This window comes from Carya illinoinensis, chromosome 3 (assembly GCF_018687715.1).
Source record: "Carya illinoinensis cultivar Pawnee chromosome 3, C.illinoinensisPawnee_v1, whole genome shotgun sequence".
Taxonomy (NCBI): Eukaryota; Viridiplantae; Streptophyta; class Magnoliopsida; order Fagales; family Juglandaceae; genus Carya; species Carya illinoinensis.
In genome coordinates, this window is record NC_056754.1 from 17344986 (window position 1) to 17359696 (window position 14711).

At 38.1% G+C, this 14711-nt stretch overlaps 1 protein-coding gene across 1 annotated transcript; it reads right to left on the bottom strand.

The window, feature by feature from the left end:
- Window positions 1-2943: 2943 nt before the first annotated feature.
- On the bottom strand, window positions 2944-3838 carry LOC122304566 (cysteine-rich receptor-like protein kinase 25). Its single transcript, XM_043116828.1, has 4 exons — window positions 3741-3838; window positions 3523-3667; window positions 3357-3411; window positions 2944-2990 (listed from the first exon to the last, which is right to left on the bottom strand). Exons 1-4 carry the CDS (start codon window positions 3836-3838, stop codon window positions 2944-2946), a joined length of 345 nt encoding a protein of 114 aa, XP_042972762.1.
- Window positions 3839-14711: the final 10873 nt, after the last annotated feature.

A 14711-nucleotide genomic window follows, 5' to 3' on the forward strand; every position in this document is an offset into this window, starting at 1 on the left:
TTATTCTGTTATAAATTTTTATCTGTTACATAATATATTCTGTCATGTATTACTATACATTACAAGTATGTCATGTTAAATATGTTGTCTGTTATATGTTATGCCATGTTACGAAATGTTTCTATCTCAAATTGGTCATGTATTTCAAGTTATGTTCAAGTCACGTTATGTTACGTCAGGGTTTCAGTCATTTCGTATTCCAGTCACGTTTCATCATGAGTACATTCACTTTGTGTAGAATACATGGGGCCACAACAACTGTGGAGTATGTATTTTTCATGTTAAGTCAAGTTTGTGTAGAATACATGGGGCCACAACAACTGTGGAGTATGTATTTTTCATGTTAATTCAAATTTCAGAGCAAGTTCATGCTAAGTCAAGTTTCAGATCAAGTTCATGTCAAGTCAAGTTCAGTTCATGTTTCAATTTAAGTTATGTCAATTATGCTATGTTGTACGCTAAGTTATGCTTTAATTACTTATGAATTTGATTATGCATTTATGCTTTTACTGTCATTCATGCATCATTAGCCTGTGTGGAAGTTGTTTGTTAACTTGCTGAGATTTGTAATCAAATCTCACTGTGGTAGTCCCAACTACCATTCCCCCCGAATGGTAGATCTTGTTACAGGACCTGAAGGAGAATCAAGAGCTGACCAACTAGACACAGTCGACTGAACGGCGATGCAACGTCAATGTTAATATAGTAGTTAACGTAAATTACTACTTGTATGATGGAGTTGCATCTCCAGTACTTTTTGGATCATAATCATTTTGGTCTAGTGTTATGATCTTAGTTGTTCAATGGGTCTTTATATATCAAGTATGTTTTAAGCATTTGGGATATTTTCAATTTGGTGCATAGTATTGCTAAAGAAAAGAAAAAAATTATCCGCTGCGAATATTGCATAATGTTAGATGCATGTTAGGAATATTGCATCTCATATGTCATGAACGGGGGCAGGTAACCTTGTGTTGCATGTCTCGACGCTTCAAATGTCCATCCGATCCCAAACGGAATTTGGGGGCGTCACATGTATGAATATTGAATCTTTGTATGATTCAGCACACACTCAAATTTGAATATGTCATGGTTAAATGTTGTAGAATTGCACAATTTGGACTTGTTGGCTGAATGTATTTATTGGTTTGAGCAAATTGATATCACCTTGCTATTAATTGATTTGGTGCTTTCCTTGCTATTATTCCCATGGATTGAGCTACTGTTGGTTTGAATTACTGTTACATAGACTAAATGAGTTGTTGTTGGTTTGAATTATTTGGATCTTTCAATTTATGCATAGATTATTTGGCAGCCATTTTGTATGAGTTATGTTGGTTTGCATTTTAGACTATTTCAGTTTAATCCCACGTTTATGGATTCTCTCTACTGCTATAATTCATTTTAATATATGTGATTTCATTCATAGGAAGATGCATGTTTGGGTTGTAGACAATATTCATGACAATATATCTCTTTCTTGGTGTTTAGTTCTTACCTTTGTCCTTTGCAGTTTTTGGTATTGATTTAGGCCTATTCTCCGTGGTTGCATGTCTGGTGTAAGACTGTGATGATAGTTCTAAATACTCAATGAGAGGAGGTTAAGTCACAAGTGTTTGATGAGACTTGATCAATATGGCAGGATAATTTGAACCAGGATGGTCATCAAGTATTTTGTGAACAAAATGTTCCCATTAGACGAATGCAAATCAAATGCTACCTTTATATATGCGGACAAAATCATATTAAAAACTATCATCACGTTGGAAAATGCATATATTAAAAAATTATTATTTTTAATACCGGTGTTGGTTTGAAAACTATTATTCTACCCCAAAAAAAATCCCGGGAAAAAAATTGTATAAGTATTTATAAAATTAGTAGAATGTGATATTTAAAAACGATAAAAAGATAAAAGAGTTAGTAGTTAAGAATCGAAATGAAAGTGAGAGAAAAAACTAATAAAGAAAGAATAGAAGAATATTATTTTAATAGAATAGAGAAAGGATAATAAATAAGATGTATGAGGTTTTTTAAATATGAATAAAATTTAGGATAAAATTATAGAATGTGTGATTTCTAGCTAAAATTTAGGAAAACTTTTAGGGAATCAGATGTGAATGCTCTTAGCACTACAAAACCTGCTACTTAGCTCTTTCACAGTACTGAAACCTTAGGTTGTATTTGGATAGTAAGGTGATTTCTAATTGTCTGACACCACTACTGGCCGAAAACCCCCAGGACGCAAGGTTAAGGACATCCCCTATCCCTAAACCCTAGTGACTGAACAAATCTTAGGAGTGGGTGCTAGGGTTATGCAACTGAATCCGGATATCTAGGAATATATGGATTTGGCTTTTTAAAAATGGGCGGATATCTGCCCAGATAAACCCCTGCGGATATTGAATTCAGATCCGAATTGTAATCGGATATATGGGTTTAATACTCTCTTTTTCTTTTTCTTTTTTGCATTTTTTAAAAAATATATTTTTAACACTTTTTAATTTTTTTAAATAAATAAATAAAACTTTTTTCACTTTCTAAAAAAATTCTTTTAGTACCTTTTAAATGGCCTTTTTTTAAAATAAAATAAAAAAAAAGATATCAAAACACTTTTTAAAAGTTTTTTTTAAAAAGAAAATTAACACTTTTTAAAAGGCTTCTTTAATAGCCATTTATTGTTTTTTATATGTATTTTTTATATAATGAATATCTTTATAGGCATTTTAAACTTTTTATTACCCATTGAAATTTTTATAAAACAAACTAAATAATAATAGACATCAATACACATACAATACACTGCATATTATATTGTTGTTTACATCACAATGCAAAACATCAACTTTACAAAGAACAAATGTGTAAAATCCAAAAAACAAATAAGATTGTGCAAATAAGGCACGTATTAGAATACCTCCCATAATTCCAATTTTAGAGCCATCATCCCTCTTTAGCTTCTCTCCTCTCCTGCCCACTGCCATCATCTCCTAATAATGCACAACCAAAGAAATCAAGCCAAGTATAATTGTCAAGAACTTGCTACTCAAAGCTAACATCTATAAGAACAATAAAGCTTAGTGATCTAATAAGCATGTACAAATCTTATATTTTTTAAATACCTCAGAGTTTTCAATTCAAAATTTGGAGGCTAGATTTACCACTTCCCTTCTATTTTCAACAAGTTTGTATAAATCACCATATCAATAGACTTTAGAGTCTCCTTCACAAACTCATTCACAAAATTTAATTATGTCTAGAACCAAAAGATAAGTAATGAAGAAAAAGATGAGTTCGCAAGAACTTGTTGACATAATGAATGCACCTCAAAACTTCGTTTGGGTCATAGGAATTGCCTAAGACTGGATCTGCAATTTCTAAGCATTTTTCTTCTATCCACATTTCCCATACCTGAAAAAAAATGAAGAACAAGAAATGTCAAAGTTACATTTTGAACAGATTTGAAATGTTCTTCTTAGACAAAAGCTAAGGACAAAGATCTCATGTAGAATAGAAACTTACATATCCTATGAGGCTTGATGCTTTTCCATGATGAGAAAAACTATTCTTTCTGCTCAAAATTTCTAACAATATTACTCCAAAGTTAGAGACATTAGACTTCACTAAAAACTTTCCCCTCAATGCATATTTGGGAGACATATATCCACTGAATAAGAATTCAACAAAAACTTTCAGTATTTAGGGATTAGATCTATGCAGGCATGAATAAAATTGCATACTTGTTTACATATGTTCCAACCACTCTCTTTGTTTTTGCTTCAGAGTCATCTTGCCCAAATATTCTTGCCATGTCAAAATCAGATATCTTTGGATTCATCTTAGCATCAAGCAAGATGTTACTAGCTTTTAGATCTCTATGCACTATTCTCAGTCTTGATAAATGGAATGGGAAAAAAATGGAAAAATCAAGCAAAATGTTGTGGAGATCGACGTTTGGGTGGATGCAGCGGGGAAAAATGGAATGCGCAGGGACTAGATAATATTTTTCTGTAAAATATTATTACATTAATAAAAGTAAGAAAAGTTTATATAGATTATAATAACTGAAAATCTTCTTATAAAATCATATATGGCGATCACAATATACAAAATATAATAGCCCCCGCCTGGCCCTTATCACGAACAAAGAATGCTTAAGTTGCATCAATACTCAATGTCGATCAATATAATGACAAGTAACACATATATAATTCCTATTTTGCACCAATGTCCATATATCGATGGTCAAACAAACTCTTTGACCTCTCATCTTGTTTTCCTTCATGAATACCTAACTAGGAAACGCTAAAGGATTAGTGTTTTCCTCTATGTCCAACGAGATATGAGGTGATCCACCAACACTACCACTAAAACTACCTTCCATCTGTTTCAAACATAAAAAAATAAAAAAGAAATATAATAGAAATCAAATCAACAGAAATATATATATCCAAAAAAACACAAAATAGGATATGAATTAACCATAAAACACAATTAACATACGCACCTATAATAAATATTATGCAATTCAGAGCTTTAATGGTGAGAAATTATTTTCAATACTTTCTTATATAATTCTTAATTGTTTTATTTCATCTATCATGTTTAACTAATTACAATTGAAGAATATTTCCATGCACGTTCATATTACTAAACCACAGGTGCTTTGATATATATATATATACAATTTATAATCCCTGTTTTTAAACCAAAAATAAAAAACTGCAACAAGAAATACCTACTAATTTTTTGAAGTGGTGTTTGTACACAGAAATTAGTAATCTTTAGAAATGCGGTAGATTGGTATTCAACCATTATGAAAAGGCAAAAAAAGAAAACAAAAAACTAATTGAAACTTGAAGGAAATCCTTGTGGGGAGGAGGAGGAGGTAGGGAAGAGAAGTGGGGGGAGAGAAGGAAGGAGTACTCAGGTGGGTTTTTTTTAGAGGTGGTGGCCAGTTAAGATTTTCTTAGAAAAAGAGAACCCGATTTCCTTGGAGAGAAAATCTATCCGAAGTTACAATATCTAGATAATTTCTTTTACAACCAACCTGTTAAAGTCATGTTTCGCAAGTCTTTATGCTGAGCTCTCAGCAATCTTGGGTCGGCGCACACAAAGAAAACACCACGAGACGGGGGTCATGTGGGGGTCAGGAAGTCTCCTTTGCCAAAGTTAGTATCGTCTTAAAGCAGAGTGTAAGTAAGTAGAGAGTTCGTAATACTTGTGGATTGTCTTATATACCTAATTTCTAGGTTCAAATGCCCATGTCCTGTGTCAGGAGATGTGTCCCCTCAGCAGTTCCTCTCGCCATACTCCTTTGATGCAGAGTGGCTCTTTGGGACGGTGCATTAAATGCGATGTGGCTCTACGCCCTGTTCTGCCAGGTGGTAAGTGCTATACGTCGGATCCCACTCTCTCCTTACTAGTTGCTAGGGATTAAGAGCTCCCCTTATTTATTGCCTACCTTCCTATTTAGATTTTTTGTGGCTAGGTGGCATAGGGAGAACTAGGGTAGTGTGTCCCTAGTGTTCCCCTTCCTTTAGCGTCAGGGGGCCCTTTGTGGTTGGCTGGTTGGCTTGGGCTCCTTGTATCTGGGATTGCTTTCCCTTCCTCTTTTGTAAAGTTTTGTGCAAAGTTCATATGTAACAATCTTCCTTCCTTTTGTAAAGACCTCAGTTATTAATGTACAAGCACTCTTCTTTGCGGTTATGTCCCACGTCTCGCTTTATTATCACTTTTTTCATTTTCTTTTGTCACTTCTCTAGCCGACCTGGCGGGGCTTGGGCTTCTCACTTGTCCATCCTTGTTGGCTCTTCTATAAGTTTGTTTTCTCCATTTTCTTATGCCTGTGCATACGCACCCTAGGTGCTTTGGGGGAGTGTTTAGCAAGGGACATTGACCCCCCCTCCTCCCCATCTCGAGGGACTTAGGGAGTTAAGTCACCTTGAGGGGTGATAAGGCCTCCAGCTTGCGAGGAGAGAGGTTAGGATACCTAGGGCCAGTTCCTCTTTCCTGGCTCCCTAGTTGGCGAGATACCTTGCCAGGGGCCATTGAAAGAGACCGAACTATGCTCCCTGCTAACCTAATCAATTAGAGGAGCGAAGTGGCAACTCGATGAACTATGTTGTTGAAGATGGCACCATGAAATTGTGTCAGATAGCCAAAGGACTGAACCTGCACTCCACCGAGGGAAGGGTAAGAATGCCTCTGGCCATGCCCTTTCCTTTTATCTCCTCGAGGAGGTAATCTGTTCAGGAGGCTGAGTGGGAGGTCTTCGAGAGACCATGCCGGTACTCCACCGTGAGGAAGGCTAGGTCGTTCTGAGGCCTTACTGGCCTGTTGGTCCTCGATGGGAATATGGGTAGGAGCTGTGCGCTTGACCTGCAAGAGTTGACTTGATCAATTTTAATTACTTTAGGACTTTGCAAACCTTATTTGTTTTGCTGAAGATGATGAAGAGCGGTGAAGACTGTGGGCATTCCATTAGAGAAGATAGTCTTTCTTGAATTATGTCTGGTAGTCGAAGGACTAACCCGCACTTCACCATGGGAGGGATCAAGTAGCCTTAAGAATTACACACATCCCTTTGGTGCTCCTTGAGGAAGATAAGTTGGGGGTACTAACTCGTGCTATGAAAATTGAATTTGTCAGTGTAGTTGATCTTTGATACTTGCTAACTAGTTAGTTTGAAGAGGTGTAACATAAGCTCAAGACGTTCTGTTGTTAGAGGTAGTGCTTAAGAGTTATATCAAGTAGTTGAAGGCCCACACTCTGCCAAGGGAGGGGTAGGGTTGCCTCAAACCACGCCCTCCCCTTTGGGTTCCCCTAGGAGGTAATTAGCAGGAAGGTTGACAAGCCGGTCCGCCCTTTGCCATGTCAAAGACGAGGTAAGTAGTTCAGGCAGCCATGGTGCTAGACTTGCTCTCTATTTTGGGGGAGGTCAGGCTATCACAGAGACTAGTCCTGCCTGGTGACCTTTGCCAGGAGATAGTCTATTTAGTCAATTTAGAATTGGACCTGCTCCAGTCTGACGTCCACGAGAAAGGTAAATTATCAGGTGGCCAAGAACTAGCTTGCACTCCACTGTGGGAGGGGTAAGGTAGCCTAGGGTGTTACACTCGCCCCTTTGGTACCCTGTGAAGAGGTACCAAAGTGGCCCATATGCTTTATTCCTAAAAAGCCATATTCTCATTAGGTGAGTTTGTGCTAACAACACAGGAAGACAAATTACAAATTATAAATTATAAAGTTTTTAACGATAAAACATTCGCAGATGCTCGACGTTCCAAGGGTGTGGCAGCTCGTTCCCCTGGGAGTCTAGAAGCCAATAGACGCCCGGGCAGTTGTTGTCGATGACTACATAGGGGCCTTTCCATTGAGGGCTCAGCTTTCCCTCATCTTGGGTGGTGGTTCCTGTTTACTTTAGCACAAGGTCCCCAATTTTGAATGATCTTAGGCATACCTTCCTATTAAAACATCGCTCTGCCCTCTTCTTATCAACAACCATCGTTACCTCTGCTTCGCACCTGATTTCCTCCAATAGGTTGAGGTGTTCCTCAAGTCGTTTGTCGTTGAAGTCTAGTTTTAAGTGTTGTACCTTATAAGTAGGGATCTTGACTTCGATTGGTGGCATGGCCTTGTGGCCATAGGCAAGGGTAAACGTGGTTTCTCTCATTGGCGTCCTTACTGTAACTCAATATACCCATAGAACCGCGGGATGTTCCTCCACCGAAGCGCCCTTTTCGGTTGTTGAGATTATTCTTTCATATCCCTATAAGGATTTTGTTGGTTGCCTTCACCTGCCCGTTGGATTAGGGGTGTCCTGGGGACGAGTATCGGAACTTGATTCCTAAGTTCTAACACCAATCCTGGTAGTGGTTGGAGTCGAATTACCTCTCATTGTCTGAGATGATGTTGCTGGGAACACCGAACCTATAGACAACGTTCTTCCATAGGAAACGTGTGATGTTGCTCGCCATGATCATCACCAACGCCTTGGCCTTTGCCTATTTGGTGAAGTAGTCTACTATGACTACTATGAAATTTACTAGTCCTTTACCCCTAGGAGGGGACCCAACAGGTCTAACCCCTACTCCGCAAAGGGCCCACATATTCCTTCGCATCTCTTAAGGTGCATAGCCAGTAGTATCTCACATGCATTGCTTTACCTGTTAGCACTCTTCCTCTAGAGTGATCATTCCAAATTCCCTCGTGTATATATGCTTACATGTGTTGGGCTTTCTCAGACAAGATATACCTTAGGAGGGCCGCGAAGTATCCCATTCTATATAAGATCCCATCGACTATGGTGTATCGTGCTGCTTGGTTCTTGACCTTCCTGGCTCCCCACTTGTTGTTGGGCACTTCGTTGGCGTCTAAATATTTGATAATGTTCGAAGCCCATTTTGGTGCTCCCATCTTTTATCTCTATTACTTTGATCCCTACAGCGAGCAGCTCGACAGTCCTGAATATTGTCAGTTCTAGGATTGGGGCACTCTCTTGCCCAAATACTGCTTTTGCTAGCCTGTCTGCCTTGTGGTTCTCGGCCTTTGGAATTAGTTGTTTATAGTTTTGAATGCCAACTTGACAGCGTAGTGGTGCTTCTCGTCCTTGTCCGTAATTATATGCACTCCCATTCCTACTCCCCCTCTAGCCCGGCAAGACGATCTGTCGACAAAGACTTGACAAGGCTTTTCACAGGTTGTGCATATGCAATTTCCTCAGGGAAGCCTATGAATTCTGCCACAAAATTTGCCAACACTTGTCCCTTTATAGCGGTGTGCGGTACGAACTTAACACGGTCCAGTTTCTAACATTGCCTGAGGTGTCTGATCTTTGTAGGATCTTCTTTAGGGGGTCTTAGTGATGATTTTGACTGGGTAGGCTTAGAAATACAGATAGAGTTTCTAAGTAGTCACTACAAAGGCGAAGGCGAGCTGTTCTATATGGGGGTATCTGGCCTCCGCTCCTCTATAGGCTCGGCTAGTGTAGTATGCTAGTCTTTGGACCTCACCATTGTCTTGTACCAAGGCTGAAGAGGCGGCTTGCAAGGAGACAGATAGGTACAAGATCAAAGCCTCCTTGCATTTGAGTTGGGCAAGCAATGGAGGGCTGATGAGGTACTTTTTGAGGGCGTCAAATGCTCGATTGCACTCTTCATCCCAATTTTAGGCTTTTTGCAACACTTTGAAGAAAGGGGAGGCATTTATCAGTGGATCTTGATACAAAGCGATTAAGGGCCACTAGGGGTGAAAATCGATGGGATCGACACGGTTTTGGTGCCAAACTGACGCTGCATAGATGTTGGAGAATGGTGCTCAGAACTGGCCGAAACAGGTCGACTAGAGGAGAGAAAACTAAGAGTATTGGTCTCGACATGCATCGGTGTGGTCTTCGGTTTGTCGTTACATTTCAATGACAAAGGAGTGTCATCCACGACTTTGTCATGAGTGTGTGAAGAAAACTTGTAGAAGAGACAAAAACCCTAGACTGAGGAAGAAGATGACGGGAAGAAGAAATGGGGGTGGGGGATTCATTTAATCTTGTTTTGGAACGATGATGTTTCATTAAATTTTTTTTTTCTATTTCCAGGCTCTTAAATGACGCCATTTCATTTCAATGAATGAAATGACGTCGTTTCTGTATAGGTATAAAATTAAAAATATATATATATGACATCGGCCGGTTCAACGGTTTTTCACTGGGTAGAACTGGGACCTAACGAGTTGACATCAATTTTACATAATTCTTGCTACTGGCCTACTGGTTCTCTGCCAGTTTCGACCGGTTCCGTCTAGTGGCAGATCTGTTTCTGGTCAATTTTCTCAATTCTTGTATAGTCCTAAGGGCCGCTACTCGACTTGCAAGCTTTTGGACGTCGTTTATGCTCTGAGGGGTAGGCATATTGAGTTCAGTTTCCACCGTCTTCGGGTTGGCTTCAATTTCTCGTTTTGAAACCATGAAACCTAGGAACTTCTTGGACCCCACTTCGAAAGCACACTTTGCCGAGTTCAACTTCATTTGGTACTGCCTCAACACCACGAAGGCTTTTAAGAGATTATCTAGGTGCTGCTTGGAGTTTCCACTTTTGACGGGTAGGCCACCACGTAGACCTCTATATACCTCCCGATTTGGTCATTGAACATGCGGTTGATTAACCATTGGAAGGTGGCCCATGTGTCCTTCAATCCAAAAGGCATGGTTGAGTAGCAGTATAGCCCCAGTCTGTGATGAATGACGTCTTCTCCTCATCGTCTAGGATTATGTGGATCTAGTTGTACATGAAGTAGGCGTCCATAAAGCTCAGCATGCGGTGACTTGCTGTTGAGTCGACGATCAGGTCGATGTGAGGAAGCGAGTAGCTGTCCTTTGGGCAGGACTTATTCAGGTTGATGAAGTCCACGCACATCCTCCACTTACCACTTGGTTTCTTTACTAGCATTACATTGGATAACCAGTCCAGGTAGTGTGCCTCTCATTTAAATCCTGCCGTAAGCAACTGTTCAACATCTACAGTGATGGTGGTGTTCTTCTCTATGTTGAAGCTTCTATGTATCTGCCTCACCCCTTTAGCTTTGGAGTCTACACTTAAATGATGTTGCATGATTTTTGGGTCGCTTCCTGGCATGTCCTCTTGACTCCACGCGAATAAGTCTTAATGCTCCACTAGGAGTTGCTACATATGGTCTTGCATCTCGAGGGTCATACTAGTGTCAATCCTGGCAGTGGCTTCTGGATGGCTTGGGTCTAGCAAGACAAGCTCTAACGGCTTGTTTGGCTCCATTTTCCTAAGTGCGTGCTCATCTCAAACCTCATGGTGCATTCGAGTGGGGGCGGGAGGACGCCCTATGCGTTTTCTCCTTCCCCGAGGGTGCTGGCTCCCCCTCCAGTCTTATTGAGACCTGCACACTCATTGCCGTCACCTCACCTTTCAACCTAGCAGTGGTTCCATCAGGTGCCTTCTTCTCCCCCCATATTTGTTGCTTCATTTCTACGACTTTCACTCCTATGTGTATCAATGCAGTCATCTCATCTTGTCCCTTATTCATGTGAGAATGGGCTCTTGCGGGCATGCGAAGGACACGTGAAGTCTCGTGATCCCACATACGGCACCATTATTAACGTCATGTTTCGCATGTTTTTGGGTTGAGCTTTCAACAACCCGATTTGTGGTGGAAACTGGAAAAATTTTTATGCCAAAGTCATTATCGTCTCAAAGCAGAGTAAGTAAGTAGAGAGTTTAGAGAGAGTTCATAGTATCTGAAGATCATCTTATATACCTTATTTATGGGGTCAGACGCCCATGCCCTACTTTAGGGAGGTGTGTCCCCTCTGTAGTTCCTCCCACCCTGCTCTGTTAATGCAGCGTGGCTCTCTGGGTGGTGCATTAAGCGCAATATGACTTTTTGCTCTGTTATGCTAGGTGGCATGTGCGATACGTTGGATCCCCCCTTCCCTCCTTACTTGTTGTCAGAGGATTAAGGGTTCCTTGCACATATCTCCTACCTGCCTGTTCAGACCCTCTAGGGCTAGGTGGCATAGGAGAGAACCAGGGCGTTGTGTCCCTTGTTCCCCTTTTTAGGGTCGGGGGGCCCTCTGTGGACCAAGAGTTTGCTTGATTGGCTCAGGCTTCTTGTATCTGGGCTTTAGGCCCGGAGGGGAAAAATCCCTTTACACAACCTTTTTTCAGACTTATGAATAAATTTATTTGCAAATCTCTTTTTTAACATACCAAACACATTGCTATTATGTAGAAGCATGTCGCACTAGTTTACATTAAAAAAATATTAGTATTTTGATTCATCCTATATATATCATAAATCTCAAATAAGTGATGTATTAGATGTCAAATTTGTAAATAGCACGACTCCAAACTTATATATATATAGTAAGACTAAAACCAAAGTTACAACCATTGTCACCAATTGTAATGATCCGGCCCAATAATTATAAGGTTGGAATATTGATAATTTTTATTAGGTTTAAATTATATTTAATGGGCCACATTGGATAAGTCTACGAGTGATAAATTATTGAGATTGATCAAGAGTTTTAATTAGGCTCAATAACTAGGTTAAATCCCATTTATTATTTATTGAACGACTCATTTTAGAATTTAAAGAAGGGCATTATAAATTTATTTCAATTTAAAATCATCACTGATTGAAGTCCCTTATGCAGTCTCAGTCACTATCAATCCTACGTTAAATGAACTACTAGATCATGTTTTTAAATTCAAACTCTCTTCTTGAATGATCGTGATCGATTTTAACTCGAACTTGTCGGCATCTTATTCCAACAGGGATACAACTTTACAAGTCCTTTTCACGTTAAAACTTTTTAACTGTGTCCAACTCAAACTAGTGATCTCCCTTTTCCAAATCTCTCTATAAATATCTCCCTAACCTACATTATTTGAAACAAAAAAAAAAAAAAAACTATAAACCTCCCAGCTCAACACTGTGATTGATTTTGTGTTAACAATTTTAGGAAGCAGCATTACAAAGTAAGTAGTATGATCATATCCTTACACGTGTATGGTAAATGGCACGTCTTTTATAAAAATATTATGAATGAATGCCCTTTATTGTAAGCCACTTTTTACGTACCCAAGTCATAATAAAATTATGAAAATCCATAATTTTTCGTGAAGAATTATGCATTAAATTATTTATGAAAATTCATAATTTTATGAAATGAGTTATACATAAAAAGATTTTTTAAAAGTCATGATTTTATGGAAAGAGTTAGTTATGCATCAAAAGATTTATGAAAAGTTATGATTTTATATGAGAGTTAGGCATTAAAATATTTATAAAAAGTCATACATGATTTTATGTGAAGATTTATGCGTTAAAATATTTATGAAAAATTATGATTTTATGTGAGAAAACATGTATCACGGAATTTTATGAAAGAATGTGATTTCATCTGAAATCTATGCTATGACAAGTATGCAAGTATAATTATGATGAACTATGAATGATAAGATCTGTAACGACCTATGTTATTATATGACAATGATACCATATGAAGACAAACATGCACCCAGTGGATCTTCCTTATGTATGAATTCCACAACCCACAGCTATGAGTGGAATCAGAATCTACTTAGATTTACTAGCCCTAACTCACGGGGGTCAACAGTCGGTACTGGCTTATGACAATTGAAATATAAGTTAATGTTCATGTTATTTACGTATATATTTATGAGTATGCATATTTTTCAAAAAACCTTATGTTTATTGTATGATATGTTGCTTTTTGAGTATTCAACTTATTTTTGTATATTTTTATGTTTTTAAACCACCCCAGGTGATGACATTTAAGAGGATGGGACTGCAAAACTGGATTTGGCCTAGGGAGACGAGACAGAGGCCTAGATAGTTTGTCATGCTCAGTTTTATGATTTAAATTTTAATAAGTTATTTTGATAAGCACATAAGACTTTATTGAATTTAAATAAGTGTTTCAACATACTCTCTTTTAGATTTTAAGTATTTAATAAAGATTAAATTTATTTATTTATGGGATTTTTCGTATTTGGCACTTTGTTAAGAAGAAAAAGTTTTTAAGTTTAAATTTAATAGCACACCAGTTCCCCAAAAATTTTAAAAATTTCAACATACTCTCTTTTAGATTTTAAGTATTTAATAAAGATTAAATTTATTTATTTATGGGATCTTTCGTATTTGGCACTTGTTAAGAAGAAAAAGTTTTTAAGTTTAAATTTAATAACACACCAGTTCTCCAAAAATTTTAAAAATGATTTCATTGGGGAGAGGGGTGTTACACCAATTGACCAATATGACATGGATAGACATTTCCCTTACGGAGTGACATGCTCATTTTCCATTTGCATATTACTCTTTTATGATCAAAATTTACTTGATTATTTGGATATGCAATAGCTAAGAAGGAAAAAAAAAAGGACATGCTATGCTAATAAGAGGACATTGATACAATTTGTTTGGTTGGCTAGCTGTTCCATGCCTCTAAAAATTCCAACCCACGAAATATAAATCAACCATACAAACAAATCCAATTCCTCTAACTAAAACCCAACACTCATAATCAAACAAAAACACATAAACACAAACTGATATTCTCATTCACAAATAAGAGAGAGAGAGAGAGAGAGAGAGAGAGGGGAACATACTATAGTGTAATAAATGCCAGCTCAAATGGAGGAGGAGGAGGCGAAGTAAGTAAGAGATGGGGTGACAGTCAAACCCTAGCACACGTGAAGGAGAATTGTTTGACCGAAGGGGCGAAGTCAAAGTGAAGTCCAGAGTCTAACTGAACGGGTGGCGACCTCTCATCGACGACAACGGATTGAGACTTCAAGTGCTAGGGTTTCGACAACTTGAGTTGAAAGAGAAGGAAAAGTGAGATTGAGAAAGAGAGGGAAGCCAAAGAGTGAATATACTGAAGAGTGAAGAGTAAGGGCCTGCATGGTAAGAAATTACTGAAGCAACAAATAAAAAGGCGTCATTTTCCTTAGTGAAAATGATGTCATTTTGTAAATAAAAACCATTTTTTAAAATAGGAACTGATTACATAACTGGATCAGTAATCATGTTTATACCTGTTTGTTATAAAACCTATGTTTTATAGTTATAAAATTTCCAAGATTTTATTAATAAAGAAATCCAAAAACAGATAACAAAACCTTATATGTTTTGGTTCTGAAACTCAACAAATATATTTC